At 38.0% G+C, this 22,545-nt stretch overlaps 1 protein-coding gene across 1 annotated transcript; it reads right to left on the bottom strand.

The window, feature by feature from the left end:
• Positions 1-3,845: 3,845 nt before the first annotated feature.
• LOC116293676 (glutamate receptor ionotropic, NMDA 1) lies at positions 3,846-22,255 on the bottom strand. The gene is made up of 15 exons (XM_089031190.1): positions 21,548-22,255; positions 19,377-19,553; positions 18,457-18,557; positions 17,544-17,665; positions 16,474-16,648; positions 15,104-15,332; positions 14,447-14,615; positions 14,238-14,335; positions 13,763-13,927; positions 12,824-13,055; positions 12,216-12,364; positions 11,581-11,738; positions 10,444-10,564; positions 8,893-9,043; positions 3,846-7,347 (listed from the first exon to the last, which is right to left on the bottom strand). The coding sequence occupies exons 1-15, from the start codon at positions 21,947-21,949 to the stop codon at positions 7,058-7,060; spliced, it is 2,739 nt and encodes a 912-aa protein (XP_088887316.1). The 5' UTR covers positions 21,950-22,255; the 3' UTR covers positions 3,846-7,057.
• Between the last annotated feature and the right edge of the window lie 290 nt (positions 22,256-22,545).

Genomic DNA, 22,545 nt, shown 5'->3' with positions numbered 1-22,545 from the left:
CCCAGGACAGGCGTTGGTCGATTACAACCCCCAGGGTTTTGGCTGTTTGGACACGTGCGATTTGTTTACCTTCAAGGTAAACATGTGGTTTGGAACTTATTTGACGTAATTTGTCGTCAGACCCAATAAACATATATTCAGTCTTTGTTGAATTAAGGCTTAATCTATTTGCCATCAACCAGTTGGATATGCTAATAATATCAGAATTGATCTGCTCAGATAAAGATTTTACGGAAGTATTACAAGCCGTGAGGCTTGTGTCGTCCGCGTACATTCTTGTACTTGAAAAATGTACACTATTTGGTAAATCATTAATATACAATATGAATAATAATGGACCTAGGATTGACCCTTGGGGAATTCCACAAAGGGTTTGTTTTATAGTAGATAATGTATTATTCACGTTGCATCTCTGTCTTCGCTCAGTTAAATAGGATTTAAACCACTTCAATGAATTTTCTGCAATGCCGTAATTAGCTAATTTATGGAGAAGGATAGAGTGATTAACTGTATCAAACGCTTTCGTAAAATCAAGGAAGGTGATACAGTTAATCTTCCCTTCATCTATATTTGTAAGCCATTCAGTTGTAAGTTCCAGCAGAGCAGTAGTCGTTGAGTGCTGTGGTCTAAAACCTGATTGTTTTTCAGAGAGCAGGTTATTTGAACTAAGATAAGTATATAACTGGTTGAAGACAATTCTTTCGAAAAGTTTAGCAATGGCAGGAAGTACTGAGATAGGGCGATAATTGTTTAAATCATCTCTATCATTTGCTTTATGAATAGGAGTTACCTTGGCGAGTTTAAGGTCATTTGGAAAAATACCACTGTCTATAGATTGATTGAAAATCTTAACTAAGGGATTAATAATAATTGGAGCACCTTCCTTTATCAAGCGCACAGATATGCCGTCTAAGCCCGTTGCCTTATTACTTGATATAGAGTTTAAGATCTTAGATAATTCATCAGAAGTCGTGTGTTGTAATTTAAAGGTCGAGTTTGCTTTATTTAGGTAATAGTTAAAGCTTAGTGGTCCTTCCGGGATTGTACCGGCTAGCTTTGTCCCTATTTCAGAAAAATGAGCGTTAAAAAGCTCAGAGATTTCTTGAAAATCACAAATAGTGTTTTCCCCGCTCTTTAAGGAGGTTATACGAGTTTTGTCTTTACTTTTTCGAGATAAGACTTCATTTATTGTTTTCCAAACTTCGCTCGAATTTCTCGAGATTTGTGAAAAGTGAGTTTCATAGTATTTCTTCTTAGCTTTTTTGATTTCATTGTTTACTCGGTTTTTACTTGCTTTGTATTTTTCCCAGTCATTATTTTGGTTTGTCTTTATTGCTAATTGTTTTAGTTTGTCACGTTCGAGCATCAATTTTCGTATTTCAATTGTCAACCAAGGCGTCCTTCTATTTCTTATGCGCTTCCGCTTTAACGGTGCGTGCAATTCAATAATAGATAGAAACAATTCTTTCCATTTTAACCACATATCATTTGGGTCCTTTAAATCATTCAGGCTATCCCAAGGGAGTGACGCCAAGTCCCTACGAAAATTGTTTGCATCAAAATTTTTGAAAGTTCTAAATGTTATTATTTTGTGCTTATGATTTGTTGGTATAGCTATCTTGCGTATAGCATACACCAGGCTGTGGTCACTCAAAGAGAGGTGTATAACACCGCTCTGGGCAACCCTGTTTGGAGTGTTTGTAAGAATGATATCAATCAATGTTTTGCTTCTTTGGGTGATTCTTGTTGGTTCAGTAATTAGTTGATGTAACTGAAATAACTCAGAAGTATGTCTTAGTTGACGAGCCTGTGTACTTGTATTACTATTGATTAAATCACAGTTCAAATCCCCCAAGACATACAGCTCTTTGAATTCAGAGTCTATTTTTGTCAAAATATTTTCGAGAATGTTACAGAAAGCTAAAACGTCATAATTTGGTGGTCTATAGCAAGCTAATACGATAAATGGTCTACTGTGTGGTTTCGTTATCTCAATACATAGTGATTCAATGTTGTTATCAGATAGATCCGGACGGCTTTTGCCGTTTATACTTGATTTTAAATACAAACTAACACCCCCACCTTGACGATTTCTGTCAAACCTATACAATTCATAGCCTTCAATACCTACTAGAGAACTTGGGATAGTAGGGTCAAGCCTGGATTCATTTATAGCAAGAAGATCAAGGCTCTGATTTGCGACCCATATCCTCAGTTCATCAATGTGTGCGAGTAAGCTAGCAATATTCAACGAGGCCATTTTAAAACCTCTTACCTTTGGTATGTTATGGCCAGAAATTGATACGTTGGATTGATTTGAAAAGCTTTCCTCTATTGGTACTCTACCTAAGGATCAAGTAGAATTAGATTTAATATGACTATTGAAGTCTTTGGCGATGGCTCCTATGCCGGCTCGGTTGAGGTGGAGTCCCTTGTCATTCAATTCTTTGGTTGTGATTTTGTGCTTTATAAGAGTCCATCCTCGGTTTGAACAGAAGGATCCAAGCCGCTTGTTAACATCTATTCTGGCAGTTTCAAGCATACTGGAGTCTTGTCGAGCGGTAATTTCTGAAATTGCTATTTTACACTCTGGAAGGGCATTCTCAATGCTTTCACATACTTCAACAATCTTATCTGTTACGGTACTTGGAGTATCACTTTTAAGGTTGTTGGTTCCCGTATGCAATATTAAGCTATTAGGTTTTCTCTTGATAATTGGTTTTATATAATCTTTCAAGTCATCAGCAGTTGCACCGGGAAAGGAACGAATAACCACGAGATTGTCCTTATTAGACATTCTCCATCCTTCTAGTTTACCAATAATTGAGTCACCAACGATAATTGTTGTCTTCCGATTCTCTTTGTGGGACTTATCCGGCTGTGTTGTCTCACTTTCATCAGGGCAGGTCGCTGGGGCTTCACTAGATTTATCTATGGTTTGTGAACTCTGCTTCTTTCTCTTTTTTTGCCTCTTTTTCCCTTTCACTGAACTGTTGTTGCTTGTAGTTAGAGGTTCTATCCGTTCTTCAGTTTCATGCATCTGCATAGTTCTTTCTGTCATGTTAGGCCCAAAGAAAGGGTTTTGAAAAGGGTGGGTCCCAAGAGGAAATGAAGGCATTAGGTTATTGTTGTGGGTAATGATGCCAATTGTTGCCAAGAGTTTTTCGCGTTCGTTTTGTAAATGTTTGATAGTCTCTTTATGAATAATAATTTCTTGTTTCAACTTTTCGATTTCTTCGTTTACTTCAATTTCTTTAAAGACTTGTCTTTTTATCAGGCTGACTTCTGCAATTAAATCTTCTACTTTTTGGGTCAGTGGGTTAATAGTGGACTCATCACTTAACAGTAACGTTGGAGTGGTTGGTTGATAAATAGGCACTTGTACTATGTCTTCGTCAGGAAAAAACTCTAGGAGAGCTTCTCTGAGTTTTTCATAATTCGACCCATAAAGTTTAAGATTTCCCGTTGTGGTATAGAAACGTACCGATGCGTCTTGAATCTTATAAGTAAAAGCTTTGTGGAGTTTATCTTCACTTACTTCACCGGCGTCTTCGTCAGGAGCATCAAGGACAAGCCGGATTAGTGTCTTCAAATCTTCGAAATTTCCTTTCCATTTAAGTTGTTGGTCGTCTGATAAGTCCAGTAGTGGCTTAAGACTTTCCATCATTAGTTTCAAGGATATTTGGAAGGAAATCGTTTGTAAGATTTGATAAAATTTGAAATTTTCTTGGAGCTCACTAATACACGTCCGTCCAGAGTGAGTACATGCGCAGAAGAAAGAAGGAAAGAAAGAAAGAAAGAAAGAAAGAAAGAAAGAAAGAAAGAAAGAAAGAAAGAAGCCAGCAGAAATACAAATCCTGATTTTATTTAACGTGTATTCGCACCTGTTATGTAGTCTTCTTTGTACACTTTTTTTACTACCCTGCGTTCCTTAGTGGTGTGCGGTTTTTTCTTGGAGAAACAAACAAATCTTGCCTTTTCTCGCAACAACCGCACACCGCTAAGCAGCGCAGGCTATTTTGTTGACTCTTGTAACGACCTTTTATCATCTAGTTAGCCTGCAGAGCAGGCGTTCTTTTGATGGATTTGAGAGTAAGAATCGGGGCTTTGGGGTTCCTGTTTCGACCAAGGGACCGCGAGAAAAATGGGACCTAGCTCGGTTTCAATTCTCGCTCGTTCCAAAGTTCCTCCAAAACCCCGGTTTTTCTCCAAACCCACAAGAACGCCTGCTTTGCAGGCTATCATCTAGTTAATTATGGGAGTTTACGTGTGATTAATACAAAAAGACCAGTTCCACGTCTTTAATCTAACCTACATTATTCTAGTCAAATCCAACTAGCGGTCTATCATCAATACTGCGTTCTGATTGGATGAGCTACTACTAGGCTATAAGTTATATCCTACAAGTAGTGAAAAAAGCCGGCTTTGAAAACCAAAACATTAAATCTACTTTAATTTAAAACTTGTTTGTATCTATATATTTGACCGACAAGTTGGATTTGATTGACTCTCGTGGTCTATAAATGAGTCAATAGCCCATTCGGGATGAGGACTAATTGCTAATAGACGTTTTTCGAGTTGCAGATTACCGCTGTGTTCCTAATTGATTACAGACTCATTTACTCAGGCTTAGCCTCTAGTAGACCTAATCCACTGTTTTCCCATTTCATAACACGTGTCATTCCCTAGACTATCATTTCTTTGTTTAACGGTTGCACTTTGAAATTCCATGGATTTTTACTGGAACAGATGAAAATTCTGCACAAAACCGAGGCTAACCCTGAGCAACAGGGCCCAGTTGTTCAAAGCCCGATTAGTGCTAATCCTGGGTTAACTCTTAATAAGACCTATAAAGTTAATCCTGGATTAGCGCTAACCCAGCTTCGAACAACCCGGCCCAGAACTTGAAACTGGAGTATTAGGCCCAGAGCAAACGTCGAACTTTCCATGCACCGAACTTAATTACATCAAAGAATGCCGCCTCATTATCACCTGATATCCATTGTTTTTAATGAGTTCGGTGCATGGAAAGTTCGACGTTTGCCCTAGGCCTTAGTTTACTAACTGTTTCAAGGGTTAGGTAAAACCACTGATAAAAAAAAGAAAAGTCAAAACAGTTGTCATCTTAAGGAACTCGATTTACGGGGGAGGGGTGGGGTAACCCGGTCCCCACCCCCTCTGGAAGTGAAATCCTGGATTTTGTCCTATATCATCTCCGAAACTAAAAGTGAAAGGCATTTAACCCGTGAAATAAAAAATACTAGTTAACGTGTAATAGTCAAAAAGACACAAAAGAAAACAATGGAATTAGGGTCTACTAAAGTGTATTAGTCTAATACCTATGTTACGGGTTAAATGACTTCACTCTTTCTGTTTGCATGTATTCAACATTTTCCATACATCGGTTCACTGGTCAAACACAAAGCACTCAAGCGAGGCGCCAAGGTACTTTCAAAGAATTATTCAAATTTGAACCTTGCAACCTCGACTGAATGCTTTGTGTTTGACCAGTGAATCAATGTATGGAAAATGGTGAATGCTAAAGTAAATATGCTTTACATATGTATTTTTATGTCATCGCGGCCTCTCGGGGGAGAGTTGGTGTCATTTAACAAAAGATTTCTCATTAGCATCCATTGTTAACGGCACCAATATGGCCGTCAAGTTTTTGTCTTTTGACTCTCTAGGAAATGCTTGCAAACACCAATTCAACATTTCAGTAGGTCTCTGAGGGGAGAGGGGGTATTTACCGTTAACCAACACCAGAATCAATCGCATCAGTTCCCTCTTTTGGACTACTGTTTTGACCATGAAACTAATACATTACATTACAGCTTTGCATGTAAACTAACATGGCCTTCATAAATATCTTCTTTTCATTAATTCAGGAATTTTAAATGAACTTTTTATAGATACCTTCCTTAAGTAATTTTAAATATATTACATTAAATATATCATTTTTCATATTTGACTGCTATAAATTATATCTTTTAGTTTGTCGTATATTTCTATGGAATATTGACTTGATTAAATAAAGCCATTTAAGTGTTACTTAGAATTGCCCAAGGCAAATAACTTAAATAGATATTTATCGACATTATTCAGTTTTGAAATGGCTTCCGCATTAATACATGAAAAAGCCAATTAAGCGTTACTTAGAATTGCTCGTGGCAAATAACTTAACTAATATTTATCGATAAGTGAAAAAGCCATTTCGGTGTTCAAAACCCATTTCAGTACTCAAGAGCCGTTTTGGTGCTCAAAAAGCCATTGCAGTGCTCAAAAGCCATTCAGATGCATGTACTATGTTGTATTTTTCAGAAAGTCAATAAGTTGCCAGAACACATTAAATTGCTAAATCCGCAGGAAGCCCAGTGATAGCGATCGATATGTTATCTCATTAAAACAAACAGTTTCGCTATTAATTATATAAAAAATTATTTTAAAAATGATGCTAAGACTGAAAATGCTTAACTAAAACATTGTACACCTATGATATTTTCACTTTATGCGTAATCTCAACCGTCATATTTACAATGACAATCAAATGTTTAGCGGTGAGATCAATCAATATACCATCGTGATATAGATAAAGCAGTTTTCGTATGACTGTGAAAAAGTCGGTGCCGTATATGCGTGCCTTGACATGGCCGTGATACCTTCTAGAATTTTGATTGGCTGATTTTTTTCTCGCGCAATGTGATTGGTCTGGAAGTGCCGTGACCTTGGCGTGACCGTGTCAGCGTCGTGTTCATGCCGTGTTTCGGGCATTCGATTGGATGAAAGATAAATTCTCGTGCACTGTGATTGGCCTTGCGTGTGCCTTGCCGTGTCACGACTGTGTTTTTGCCATGAGCTTTTCACCGTCATAAGAAAACTACTCTATACACTATAGCCCTGGCGAACTTCGACTGATCACGTTGCTAGAAACAACTTGATTTGCGCTATGCCGCACAAGAGTATAATAACATCACGAAACAAATTTGCGCGCGAGATCACGCTACGTTCAGCCGTCACGAACGGAATCGCCGCATTTCTTCAGGTTTCAGTGCGTTTTTCAACTGTAAGTAAAAGCGCTTTCTGTGATGTTATCAGGAGAATAGATTGGATTACGCCGCGCGATCCCGGTCCCATCTTGCCCGTTACGTGGTTCTAGTGTTACCCCATTAGTTTGTGTCGTTGTGCGGTCCTTTTTCATCATGAGGATGTTTGCGCGCCACTTATCTGTGGTCTTTTTGGCCAGTTCTTTTTGTTCTTCTTTCCATCCACGGTGTTTGTGGTAAAGGATTTCAAGAATGATGATGATGATCCCCGCTCCGATGCCTGCAGCTACCATGATGAATACACCTATGTAGAATTAAGGATATTAATTTCTGATTGGCTGATAAGCCGTGGTAAATAATAGTCCATGCCACAGTATTACGATACAATCGAATAGACCCGTTTCGAATTCCAAATTACCGCTGTGTTTCTTGATTACAGACTCATTTGCAAAGGGTTAGCCTCGAGTTTGTGCAGAATATTCACGTGTTCCAGTCAAGGTCCGTCGAGTTTCAAAATGTTTGTATTGTTGAATTTGTGCATTCTTTACTTTACCGTTGGTATTTGTGAATATTTAAACACTGATACGAGGCTAACCCTATGCAAATGTCTGTAATCAAGGAACACAGCGGCTCAAGAAATTTTTTTTCAATAGATCCCTTGCATGTGACGTCAAAGGAAATCAATAGACCGTTTTCTCCTGTTTTTTTTAAAAATCTGTTTCGTGAAAGAAAACGTGTGAATGAATTTTGCAAACGCGCGCTCAAATGGGTCGCTTTCTGGTTAACGGTTTTTATATTTTTTCAAACACGTGACTTCCGGTTTTGTTATTCCCGGTCTATAACATATACCAGAATGGTCGCCAGGAAACGTGACACACTCTCGACCAATAGAAATTGAGGAAAATTGAACTTTGACACTTGGTATATAATAAAAGAATTTCTGCCCTCCAAATTGAGCTGCATTCGGAAGTGCTGCAAGGGGTCTATAGGCCGTTTGCATGCTGGCGTCATTTTATTACCTCTGCCAAAATTCTTCATGAACTTTCTTCTTTATTCAAATTTGTATTGTCTTATGAGAATAGTAAGACAGTGTGTGTTGATTAATTGAACAAACAAAAAAGTTTGCAAGGGATTCTGGTAGTTGTAGTTAATGAAGCCATGGTGTAAACTGCAATTCTAAAATTCCCCTTGACAGGAACAAATAGGAGACAAGGTGCTAATGTAGCGCTTAAAAACTGGGTAAATCAATAGGGAAGACAGATATAGGCTACACTGTAACGAGCAAAATAGAAAAGTTATTTTCGAATCACAAAAAGTGGTCCAAAACTTAAGTAGGTAAAATATTTAGGTCACCCATTCAGGTGCGAACCCTCCTCAACCGGGCTTGACTCAGTATCTTGGAAGCCTAAGTTTTTTCCACTGGACCACGGTTCCAGGTGAATCAGCATAACAATAGCCGTGAAAACAATGCACCAGATAGACTAGACTTTTTAACATTAAATTTTCAACCGATTCCGTGCGTGGCAGAGATGCAAGGGATTAGCCGATATGGTCTGGGGGCCGGCTGGTCTCTCCCCTGATGCTTCGGCTAGAACATTTTCTTGCGTAATACGTACACCCAAGGGCAGAAGGATTTAATCGCCGTCAGGTCCGAAGTCCATACGACGCCTCAGCTCTGCGGATGTCTCGGGGGTATGGCAAAGTTGAATCGATTTTTTTTTTTTTTTTTTTGTTTGTCCGTGGAATTAAGTTCTTTTCTTTTTCTTTTCTTTTCTTTTTCCTTTTTTTCCTTTTTTTTTTAAAGCCATATACTTTGTTCACTACCGTTGTTTTTGTTCCTGTATCTTACCTAGCATGTGGCTAAGACCAAGAGTAGCTGGTGATGTGCTTTCCTCTTCACATTTCGTACCGTCAATCCATGTCGTCTCCAGTTCTTCCATTACTCCACTCTCGTGGAAGTTTAGAATTGCGAGAGAGATTTCGTTACTCCAGGGAGAACCCTAGGACAAGCAAATGACATGATCCATGACTATTACTATAAACCTCTTAAAAAACTCATTAATAATTCATGAAGCAAACACAATAGAAATCATGACCACGAAGGAGTTTTTATATCTGATATAGATTCGTCTGCATTCATTTGCATAAACTTTAACTTGGATTTTCTCTATCAAACTTGGTTCATTTCGTAAAGAATTCAGTACAATATGAGAACATACATCATGAGTTTTTTAAGCCGTTTAATATAAACTCGCAGATCATGTTTTATCGGATCTAAAACCACTCGGCTGCGTTACTTAAAATATAACGAATAATAGTGTCATTTCACGTACACCGAATCGAAATATGGCGACCAATTTCAATAACTGTTCTGGACTAACTCACGACTAACTAGCCTCTCATACATGTGAAAACGCTTTTATGTTTCCACGTGAACACTAGACTAGTCAGTCGCTATCCAACACGATCATGATATGGTTATGAGAGAGCGAAATGTGTTCATAGTTATAATCAACACCTTTGGCATTATGCTTGCAATAGACACTCCTATTATCGTCCACATTACCATCATTGTCATCATGTATCATCACTACCATCAACATCATCCTTCATTCATTCTCATCAACATCATCATCTCACCATTCTTACCATTATCATCAGCACCATCATTATATCATGTATCATTATCATCTATCGCCATAATCATCATCATTATTATCACCATTATCATTATCATTTAAAATATATATATTTTACAACCACCACTCCCCATGCGGGGCTCTTCCGTGAGGTTCCCTCCACACGCACTACCACTACATTCTATATTTACAACAAACAACACTCAACTCACGTGTTACTTTTTACGAGGGAGGAGACACGAGATCCCGGAGAAAACCCTCGTGGCAAGGGAGAGAACAACACATCAAACAAACTCAACTCACATATGATCCAGTCTGAGCCGGGGTTGAACCCGGACCACAGTGGTGAGACCTATTATCATCATTATCGTTATCATCATTATCATTATCATCATCATTATCACCATCATCATCATCATTATCATCATTATCATCATAATCATCATCATCATCATTATCATCATCATCATCATCATCATCATCATTATCATCATCATCATTATCATCATTATCATCATCATCATTATCATCATCATCATCACCATCATCATCATCATCACCATCATCATCACCATCATCATCATCATTATCACCATCATCATCACCATCATCTCCAGCAACATTATCATCATCACATCATCATTATCATTCATCATCATCATCATCATTATCATCATCATCATTATAATTTAATGTCATCATTCATCGTCATCATCATTTAGATCATCAATGTCATCATTATTCGTCTATATTTTCCTTACTTTTGGCATTCCAATTCCATATCCTGACCTCCCAAACAACTCCCCTGCCGTGGTCAGCGAACAGTCATTCGACGCTTCGTAATACAGGAAAGGTGAGTCCCAAATAAAAGCGCTTAGTTCGCTGCAAAACAAAACCAAAATTTCACAATACGATTATTGAGACCGGGTAAGGGGCACATATCAAACATTGAGTGTCGTATTTCCCTGTGTCTGTTGTCTATAAATAATAAATGTGATTTAACAGTGGCTTTTCTACAGAGTAGTTCTTCATCCACTGTAATTCCAATTGGAATTTAGAAGTTGATTTTTGCGGAGGGAGGAAAGCCGGGGAACCACAGACCCACGAGTTAGCATCGTCCCCGTATCCTTCCTCGATTTTCCAAAGTTTTTCTCTTTTTACTTGTCTTCTTTTCTTTTCTTTTCTTCTTCAAAAATGTTCATGTCGAATTCATTATAAAACGACGGCCTTTTTGTTTACCGCTTTTCCACACAATCCAAATATGGAATTGATCATACCATATATGGAGTGAGCTTTCTCTACTCCAACTTCGACACTAAAATATAGAGTAAAGCTTGATATGACCATTCTTCATGATCTGAGCCACGGTCAAGGTCTGATCGCTTGCAGATATTTTAAGAGCAATGGCAGCACATTCTACTCAGATATCTTAAGAACCCGAGTGTTATTTTAGCTGGGTCTTGAACCAATGACCTCCTGCTCAACCAACTGAGACAGCAGAGTGGGTATAGAGGCTTTTGCACCATCACGTGCCCATCCCATACTACTGCTTGGGCTTCCTGTGGTTAGATGGCAGAACAATGAAAACCCTTTTCTCTTGGGAATTGAATTCTTTCTCATGTAAAACGATTGTATTGTTCCTGCCATCTAACATGGCTGCCGTCACGACCATGATCACCTGATGGTAGCCATGTTAGATGGCAGGAACAATACAATCGTTTTACATGAGAAAGAATTCAATTCCCAAGAGAAAAGGGATTTTATTGTTCTGCCATCTAACCACAGGCAGTCCAAGCTAGATTATGGGCGCCGGCACGTGATGGTGCAAAGCCTCTATTATACAACGCAAGGGGGAGCTGCCCCATGTAAGGGGGGAGGAATGAAGGAGACATACTCACCCATTTTTTACTTTCTTGATTCCTTCTTTATCGGTTTTGACGTTGTATTGTTCCATGAATGTGTACATTGAAGAGAGCTCAACCTGACGTCGGAAGTACGCATCTACGCTGCTGTTTGCTACTGTAGCATAGGTGAACTGATCTGAAGGATTACGAAGCTGCAAAGAAAACAGATGTGCTTAACATTTAAACCAACCCATCTGGTTGGATTAGTAAGAAAAGAGCGGGAAATTTTGACTTCCGATAAATGGTATACGCGTCTACCGGAAGAACAGGAAGAACAGAAAAGAGCGGGAAAACCTCATTAAACCAACCCATCTGGTTGGAATAGTAAGAAAGGAGCGGGAAACTTTGACATCCGATAAATGGTACACGCGTCTACCGGAAGAACCAAAAACAGTGGGAAAAGGGAATTACCTCAATTGGAAGACCTAGTTTTCTGGAACTTTCCGATCAGAATGATACCGCAAACCATTTCTTTTCCAACAGGAATTTCCGGGGTTTTTTTGTTTTGTTTGGGTGGGGGGGGGGGGGGGGGGGGATAAATGATAAGCACCCCAGGATGTCCCCCAGGATGCTATAAAATATGTCCCGAGGGAGGGTGTGAACCTTTGTTAGTATGTCACAATACTCACATTTGGATCATCGATGCCACTGACTACCGCTTTAGGTCGATCAAGCACAAGGAACGCAGCAAGATTAGCTGTGTAGCTCGCAACGATAATCATAGCAAACCCTGCCCACACCATACCCAGAACCCTTGCACTGAAGCTACGAGGCGTTCCTGATTAAACAAAACACAAAAAAGCATTACACTTGTTAATTAACGTCACTTATGTAAGTAGGGAGGGTGAGGCCCAAATGTTTGGTAGTGAATTGAATGAATAGAGGTTTCACTTTAGGGTTTTGTGCCTCCAAACTCTTCCCTGTTGGTCACTTTACTAACAATGTTTTGAAGAGATAACTAGCTAAAAACTAGTGTGAGCTGCGTCGGTGTTTCTAATGAAACAGTAATGATAAAAGGGTAAATTTTACACCGTGAAAAGATGAAAAAACCTACTGACGTTTCGGACGCTAGTCTTTCTTCCAATGGACAGAACCCCAAAGAGAAATTATTTACACTTCCGGTTGACGTTGCCGTCGTAGATTTTACGAATCTTAAGGTCGCTATTATCAGTTTATTTAGAAAGGCTTGGCTCTACTGAGGGAGAGGGGCAGGGGAGCCAAAAGTTGTTGTTATTACCTTCTCCAATTCCACTATTCAACAAGACGCCCCATGAGAACCACATCGCACTTGACAAGTTGAGCGCCGTCTCTTCACGGTCTTTCTTTGCGAGTTTAAACCGGCCAAACGGGCTAAACCGGTCTAGCAGGTAAAGTATGACAGCCACGATGTGCACGGACAATAGAACGAGGAGCCAAAGGTTGATTTGGAATGGACGAAGGAATGAATCCAAGCTGTTCTTGCTCTGGTTCTGTCAGTCGGTTTGGAAATAGGTTAGCGTTTCGAACGAAAAAGAAAAAGACATAGGGACTAATACACTGATACACCCCTTGCAGCACGTCGGAATGCAGCTCAATTTAGAGGACATAACGATAGGTGTCCCATTCTCAGGACATTGAAATTCCTTTGTTTTGTCCTTCAAATTGAGCTGATTTGACGTCACATGCAAGGGGGTCTATTCCATCTATTTGCTAGCCATGACTTGACCTTGATCAGCCCAAAGGCTGAATCTCAGGTATCGATATAAGATTTGAAGGTTTTAACTGCATTAAATGGAGCATGGAAAATGTTGTTTATCCTCCAAATTGAGCTGCTTTGACGTCACATCCAAGGGCCAAGGGGTCTACAGACCTTTTTTTCTTGGGCATAATGTTTTGCCCATTTCAGACTACGTGTTATTCTCTTAGGAATAAGATTCTCAGTTTGAGCTGTATTCATATTCATGTGTACAATCGTTAAACAAAGAAATTATACTCTAGAGAATAACACGTGGTCTGAAATGGGAAAACACTGCGCATATGTCTATTGAATAAATAGTGACTGAATGAAAAAAACTGACTGAATAAAAGCCAACCAGCCAGACAAAAAGACGGATGGACAGACAGATGAACCGACAGAGGAACTGATGGACAGGCAGACAGACAGACGGATAGTTCACAAGATCAATAGACAAAGTACCTTTTGAACCAAGATGGTAAGTCCTTGGTATTTGAACGGTTTGGAGAATTCTATCCACTCGGCTCTTTCGTTGTTGATTGTTAAAGTTGCTACTATCAAATCAGCTTTACCATCAATCACCTCTCCTACCATACCATTCCATCGCTTGGTGTCTGATCCGTTCACCTGAAACATGATACGAAAAGGAATGCTTTGAAACATTAGTTTGTATTAATGAGAGAGGGTAGGCTGAATGGATGGATGGAGGTACAGTATTATGGCTGCATGGATAAATGAATGGTAGTAGGGAGGGAGGGATGGAGAGGAGGAAGAGAGGGAGGGAGGGAGGGAAGGAATGAGGGAGGGAGGGAGGGAGAGAGGGAGGGAGGGAGGAGGGATGGATGGATGGATGGATGGATGGATGGATGGATGGATGGATGGATGGATGGATGGATGGATGGATGGATGGATGGATGGATGGACGGATGGAACATACCCTTCTGAGAGATCCATAACTACCATCAGCTGACAATGTCACACTGTATGTAAAATTAATCTTCTCTCCAAGCCTGATCAGTAAGTCCATACAAAAACCTAAAAAACAAACAAAATGATTCAATTCAATTACATTCCACAATGATTCACTCTGATTGGCTAAATCCCTGTGCACTAATCAAACATTCATGGAATATTCCAGGTAATTACCATAACAACAGTGTTCATTCCTAGAAGCAACATCTTCTTGTATGTCTACTCCAAACACCCTTCCTGTACAGCGTACATGTTTATGTTTGCTTGTATCCAGGTCTTGGCATCTGCCACTGGGAGGCACTGCTTTGACCTGGACAAATGGTTCACCCACCAATGTTAAAACCTAAATAGAAAAAAATAAACTGAGTTTTTGCTTGAATAATTTCTAATGCTACAGCAAATGCAAAGCAGTCTACTAATAAAGTATTTATTACGAAAAACCTCTTACTACTGAGTCATACATGGTGAAAGTATGTGGTTTGACAAAACCATGCATCCATCATGGATTTAAAACAAGATACATGCAAGTAATTGCATATGCACATGTGTATGCGTATTTGCATGCATTTGGCTGCAAGGAATAGTAATTTAAGTGTGCATGCATTTGATGGCATATCATATACAAGCACATACATTTGTGTTCATGAGATTTCCATATTATTCCATGCATAGGACAGAAATGTCAGCAATACAAAACACACAGCCTGCACTTACCACTTACATGATTGTATAGAATGGCAATTTGCACACACATGGCAGAAATGAAGCATGCCTGAATGCCTGTAAAATGCATACAATATTATAGAAGAGACTCATGCAAAAGAAACTTACCCTCAAATGGTTCGAAACAAACACTCCTTTTGGCATAGTGTTCTGTAGTCCTGGCCAAACAATACTCTCATTGATTGACACCTGTCCATCAAGGAATTGTCCAACTGTCAAATTGCTATTTTGGGTGTTTTTATTCAGAATATTATACTTGGTATTCTTGCGGTCACCAATGCTATTGAACGATACTTCTCCAGTAAGGCCCTTGGGTAAGGTAGTGTTAATGAGTTCCCTGTGGAAGTAAAAAGAAAGATATCATGGTACTGAACTGTGATGAGTTGGTCATCATCATCACAAATTATCATAATCATCATCACCATCATCATCATCATCATCATCACCACAATCATCATCATCTTTATAGGAGCAGGCGTAGCTCCGTTGGTTAGTGCGCAACCTTCAGAGCTGAGGTCTACGATTCAATCCTTAGGATCTCCACGCCTGCTTCAACTTCTCTCTATCTGTGTAGCTTCAGCTTTAAATACTCTTAAAACAGAGCACTGAAGGAGAGAGGGGAGTAAAGTGCTCACCGTCGGCTTCCATTAATAGCAATTGAATTTCAACTGAAGGAACTACCAACGTTAAATATAGGTACTTTATTTTTTTTTTACTTTACTTTACTTTACATCTTCACCATTATCACCATCGACACCACCATCGTCACAACCATCATCATTATTCTCAACATCATCACCATTATCATCATCATCACAATCAATATCAACATCATAATCATTATCAGCATTATCATTATCGTCTTCTATTGTCATCATCATCAGTCATCATCATCCATATTATCATTAGCAACATTGTCATCATCTTCATCATCATCATTTATCATCATCAATATGATTTATCATCATTTATCATCATCATTATGATCTATTATCATCAGCAGCATCATCAATATGATCTATGATCGTCATGTATCATCATCATCACCATGTATCATCATCATCATCATCATTATCATCATAGACATGATCTATTATCATCATGTATCATCATCAATATGATCTATTATCATCATGTATCATCATCATTATGATCTATTATCATCAGCATCATCATTAATATGATCTATGATCATCATCATCACCATCATCACCATGTATCATCATCATCATCATCATCATTATCATCATCAATATGATCTATCATCATGTATCATCATCATCATCATCATCATCATCAATATGATCTATGATCATCATGTATCATCATCATCACCATGTATCATCATCATCACCATGTATCATCATCAATATGATCTATTATCATCATCATTATCATCATCAATATAATCTAACATCATCATGTAACATAGATCATACTCATAATCAAGGCAGAAAGTAATGATTTCCTTGACTTACTTGAACACGTCAACTCCACTTTGCCACGTCGCTGTTTCACTGCAGCTCTTAGGAGGCATGGATATATTTTTCCCACTCTTCACCAGTCTTTCAAGAGTTATTCCTGCAACTTGCACAGCGTCTTTGATTTGGGTTTCTTCGCTGTCACCGTAAGCCAACTCAATGCCAAGTACACCTTATTAAAGATAATATATTATGAGCTTAGGATTAATCACTTAACATAGTGATAAGAAGTTTGTTAGGTCTCTTTCTTGATTCAAGGGAGTTTTTCTTTCCTCCGCAAAACCTAATCATCTAAATTCCAATTTGATCTGTGAGTTAGCCATGCCCTGAATTTGATCAGCCCAGAGGTTGTTTCAGGGTTCAACCTGTGAGTTAGCCGTACCCTGACTTAGATCAGCCCAGAGGTTGTTTCAGGGTTCGATCTGTGAGTTAGCCATGCCCTGACTTAGATCAACACAGAGGTCGTTTCAGGGTTCAATCTGTGAGTTAGCCATGCCCTGAATTTGATCAGCCCAGAGGTTGTTTCAGGGTTCAACCTGTGAGTTAGCCGTACCCTGACTTAGATCAGCCCAGAGGTTGTTTCAAGGGTTCGATCTGTGAGTTAGCCATGCTCTGACTTAGATCAGCCCAGAGGTTGTTTCAGGGTTCAACCTGTGAGTTAGCCATACCCTGACTTAGATCAGCCCAGAGGATGTTTCAGGGTTGGATTTGTGTGTTACCCATGCCCTGACTTAGATCAGCCCAGAGGTTGTTTCAGGGTTGGGTTTGTGAGTTACCCATGACCTGACATTGATCAGTCCAGAGGTTGTTGCAGGGTTCTATCTGTGAGTTAGCCATGCCCTGACTTAGATCAGCCCAGAGGTTGTTTCAGGGTTTGATCTGTGAGTTAGCCATGCCCTGACTTAGATCAGCCCAGAGGTTGTTTCAGGGTTTGATATGTGAGTTAGGCATGCCTTGACTTACATCTGCTCAGAGGTTGTTTCAGGTTACCAATTTTTTTAAGGTTTTAAGACAGTGCCTTACCCTCCCCACCCCTACAAGTACGATCATATAGGTAGTAAACTTACCTTGTGGTACCTTAGGCTTGGCTGTTCCAGACATTGCTTGTTGTGTGACAATCCAAATGAATCCTTTGTCCAGCATGGAGAGAGATGATGCATAACGATACACAACAGCTGCATCTGAACCACTTCATGACACAAAAATAAAAATAAAGAACAATAAGACAAGTTTATTACAAAAAAAACACCACATAAGAATAGATTGTTTTCTCAAAGTTGCATGCGCATCCAACTTGATGGGCAACCAAATTAAAAAACACGAATTCAGTAAAATTGAGAAGCCAGTTTTAGATTTAAAGAGGAAAATCAATTTTATGAATTCTAATTGAAAAAAAATCCTAGCAATGTATGTTAAGTCTCATTATAAGCTCCTGTTCTGGTATTGTGACCCGTCAAGTTTCTTAAATTTGGATGCACACACAACCTTGAGAAAACTGTCTATTGATGAACACATTTGTTTGTACCCAAGCTAGACCACAATGCAACATGTTTGCTAGCTCAAAAAAGGCCTATGGAGTATACCAGAGGCGGCAGAACCATTTGAAGTCATAAACCACTAGTAGTGAAAAGTACAGTTGCAGATTTGAAAGCAAAAACAATGCAAAAATTTCAACGTAATTTTAACTATTTGTATTCGCTTATTTGACCTATTTGTAGGTTTATACTGAAACAATTGGACCTCTTGCCCTCATGGTCTATGAGTCATAGCCCATTCAGCCTTATAGCGGCTCATTCATCATTTATGTAAATAGTGTCAGTGCAGAAGAAAATATACTGGAAAAACGTGCAGACTCTTAGGAAAATTTCAAATGGTTGCGGATGGTCCACATTGTCCATAGTGCAATTCGGGCTTGATATGCGACATGCAACATACAAAGCCTTCACCAACCTTCTTTTGAAATAGCTGTTGTATATTTACCTTGCACTAAAAAGAATCACTCTTGATTGAGAAGACCGTACTTTGGTCAAGTAAGATGTTACATTTGTTAATCCCATGGGAAACATCACCGTCTTTTCAATCTGGGAAAGAAAAAAAAAGAAATTTTGAGCTTTTTTTTTGCTGATGTGGCTCACTTCAGTGGTTTGAGTTTGTGACTTTCAAGTTTGCTTATGTACAATAAAAAAGGTTGTTTTTCATGCACTCTTTCTCAGTTTTTTGTGCCATACAATAAGCAATAAATGTTATTAGAATTATTAACGCCGGATAATTTTAATAATAATAATAATATACATTTTTAGACACGCATCTCAAAATCTTGATGCGTTTTACCGCGGCGGGACTCAAAAATATATGGCCACTTTCACTCTTAAAATTATCAGTTTTTAGTAAAAATACACAGGTGATTATAGAAAATCTCATGCGCTGATTGGTCAAGAAACTTACACTATCACACAATAAACACCTCAAGCGAAAATCCAAAATGCAGCCAGCCACTTTGTTGCTGTTACCGGGAAAAAAATGCCTTTTATCTTCTTTTTTTTCTTTTTTTGAAAGAATCACCTGCGTATTTATACTAAAACAATTATGTGCCTCAGGCTCAGTGATTATTGGGGAATATTTACCTCGCCACTCGAAGACTCATGTCTCGGTAAATATTCCCCGATAATCACTTCGCCTTCGCCGAATAATTGTTAAGTAATAGACAACTAGCAGACTTGGTAGCTCAATGGTTAGAGCATGGTACAGATTCAAATCCTGTTCAAGACTCAGAGTTTTTTCTGAGTCTTATAATTAGCAGCTGCATAAGTTGCTTTAAATACTGCACAGGATTGGCTCAATATTAGATACATATAACTAGCAGTGTAATAACCTCTATTTATTCAGTTCTAAAATGTTACCTTGATATTGTTCTTCTCTGCTATCATTGTGAATCTCGTCACTATAGCACGACTGTCCTGGTCATTGCTTGTTAATAATATAACTTTGTTCCATTTGAAATGGCTCAAAATTCCAACCCAAACATCTGCTTGTTCTGAATATGGTGGAACCGTCCTGAGGAAGGACTCGTGAATTGTCTGGATTAAAAAATGATAATCTATTAGCAATCTATTAGCAATGTATTAGCAAAAATTCCTTTCAGTTTCATTAACACATTTTAGTATACAGCTATTTCAAAAAAGGTTGAAGGGGCAACAATGACAGGTAAATAGAGACCTTTAGATCCAACGACGAGAAAGAGAACAAGTACAAGTATGAGTTTTTTTCACTTTTAAAGAGAGGCACTATCATTTCGTAGTCCTGATTGTGTACGTAGTTTGAAACTTTAGATTGTAAAAAATTGAAAATCAACTACAATTCAGTGTTAACCACGAGCACAGGACCAATTTTAAAACTCGTACTTGTACTCGATCTTGTACTCGTCATTGGACCTAAAGGTCGCTAATAAGCTAGGGATAGGCAACGAGAGTAGGAAATAGGTTATTCCAAGATACAAGAATAGCTGGAATGACTTGTATTTCTTCTCATTATTCTTGTTAATAAACACGGATGTTGTTGTTGAGATATTTAGTGTTCACATAGTGGACCAAAACCATTTAAAACTTAATTATTTGTGTTTAAATGCATGTTGACTGTGCCTTTCGATAGTGTGCAATTACAAATCATCGATCCCCATTTTCCGTTTGCCTCTTTGGCATTTTTTAAATAGCTGTATTCAGAATGTTCTCTAACAATAATGTATTTAACATCACTTAAATAATTGAGCTCTAACTGTTGACAGCTTCCTATCATTGAATTTTCTAGTTTTACCATATAATACATAATTTATGTGTTCAAATTTCTTAAGATGACAAAAATAAAAAATAAAAATCAGAAAATTCCCCCTCTATTTAGAAAATAATAATTATCAAAAAAATAAATTTAATTTGACAGTGTTTACACAAGACAAGTAAAATGGCTTAAGTTGGACCACACTGTGGTCGCTAAAACTCTAGCTTTCACCATTAATCTGTTTATCTAAAATCTACATTTAGACAAAATTCACTTTGACTATGTCTTTTTGTACTCCCCTAACACTTGACGTTAAACCTCAAAATCCAAGTCCAACCACAGACACCCGTGGCAGTACTTCTTGACGATAAGTACTAATAGATTTACAGGAACAACCATACATTAAAGATGGTTTACTGTATAGTTCACTACCACGAGAATTTCCAAAACATAACAACGAGATAATAAATAAGCCTAATCAAAGGAATACATGCCGTATCACTTCAAGACTTTAAGTTTATGTACCTACAGGCATATATGAAGCGTAAAATTTAGGTATCACATCAAAAAATATGAGACATACCTTGTTGACATACTAGATTAACTTTTTTTTAAATTCTCTAGAATATGTTGCATAAGCTTTTTATTGTACTATATGAAAGTCAAGTATATATCATGTGGGGGCAAACTTTAAAGATCTATGGCCATTATACTCATGTTATGGCACAACTTCACAACAGGGATTCCCTTTGAAAACTCAGCATTTAAGAAATTTATTTGTATCAAATCTGCTTGAAAATTAAAACTCCTCAGAAACTAGTTATTCCTCTTCCTCTTTCTGGCGACAGGATGATGCATTTGTGCATGCATGATGTACTGATGTTGATGATAATAATATTATATGAGTCAGGTAGGAGAATGGTAAAGATGATGGTGATGAAGGGACAAAATAAGCACATCTTTATGACCAAGTGCTAAATACACAATTTGATGAAAATGAAAAATCGCTGAATTAATCTAAAAAAATCTAATTATGGAAACGAGAAAATGAGAAATCCCTAAATAAAAAAGGGACACTAGCTATACGATTATCAGTACAAACAATAAAAGTGGGAGAATATAGTAAAATATCACTTTCTGTACAGTAAATATTGTATTACATAAGATTAAATTTCAGAACGTTTTCTGTGATATAATACTGACAATAGCTAACTGAATAAGTCTTATGGTTTTGAAATCAAAATTTCATTCATTGCAGAGAACTTTATCTGTTGTATTTATAGAGAACATTAAGACATACCTTATCGGAAAATATAGACTCCCTCGCGGTTATTCCTATAACTGGTATTTTGTAGAAGCCACAAGCGTAGGAAACGGCAATTGGTGGCGTTTTTTGTCCTTTTTCATGGCTTACCAATATCACATAAACATGATTTGAGATAACTCTTTCACAAACATCCAAAGCTGATCGAATAGGGTTTGAATTCAAAACATACGATGTTGAATTCAATCGCACAACATTCAAAGACAATGAAGAGTTATAATTTATGTTTCTGACAGCATCGTCGAAGATTTGTTCGGCATTTGGAGAAGAGAGCATAGCACCTATGTTGAAATACCTTGGAGAACCCGAAGAGCTTCGCTCAAGCGAAACGACAATAACAACCAAAACGGCCTGAACTTGAAGTCGAAGAAAAGTCATTTTGTATATAAAATAATTTCACTATACATTCGATTATACGATCAGAAGAGATTTGCAGGTATAAGCTTAATTTGCATCGACAGCAAGCGGATCGACCGTAGTGAATATATTTCAATTTATCTCACTTTGGAATCGATTTCCTTTGATTACTTGTTCCAATTTTCGAAATTGACATCAGTCACGCCATTTTTAAAAATCCCGACTTTTTTCTTTTTGGTGATATCGTCCCAGCCACTATCAATAATTTCTGTGCTCAGTTGAAGTAAATAAGGTATATGGAAGCAAGATCCAAGCGAAAATCTAACTGGCTTGTTGGTGACAATACTGGTCAGCGCACCAGCTGTCTAGAGATGTTGCTATGACAACGGTATTAATCCGAAAATCATCGTTTAGCGCCACTTTAAACAAGTATGGAAACTCCTGAACAAATAGTAAAAAAATAAAATAAAAAATTTTTTGGTTAAGCATACGTTTTTTAAAAAAGCAAAGAAAAATATTTTTTAATAGTTTGTATTTTTGGTTGAATTTTTGGAATAAAAGTGAAAAATGGGTTAGTCTGAAACTCCTTAACTCTTAATAGCAAAACTTTTAAAACA

Source organism: Actinia tenebrosa, unplaced genomic scaffold (genome assembly GCF_029948245.1).
Source record: "Actinia tenebrosa isolate PJP-AT-01 unplaced genomic scaffold, QUT_ActTen_1.0 PGA_scaffold16__25_contigs__length_10494907, whole genome shotgun sequence".
Taxonomy (NCBI): domain Eukaryota; kingdom Metazoa; phylum Cnidaria; class Anthozoa; order Actiniaria; family Actiniidae; genus Actinia; species Actinia tenebrosa.
This window is presented reverse-complemented; position numbering and strand designations above follow the sequence as displayed.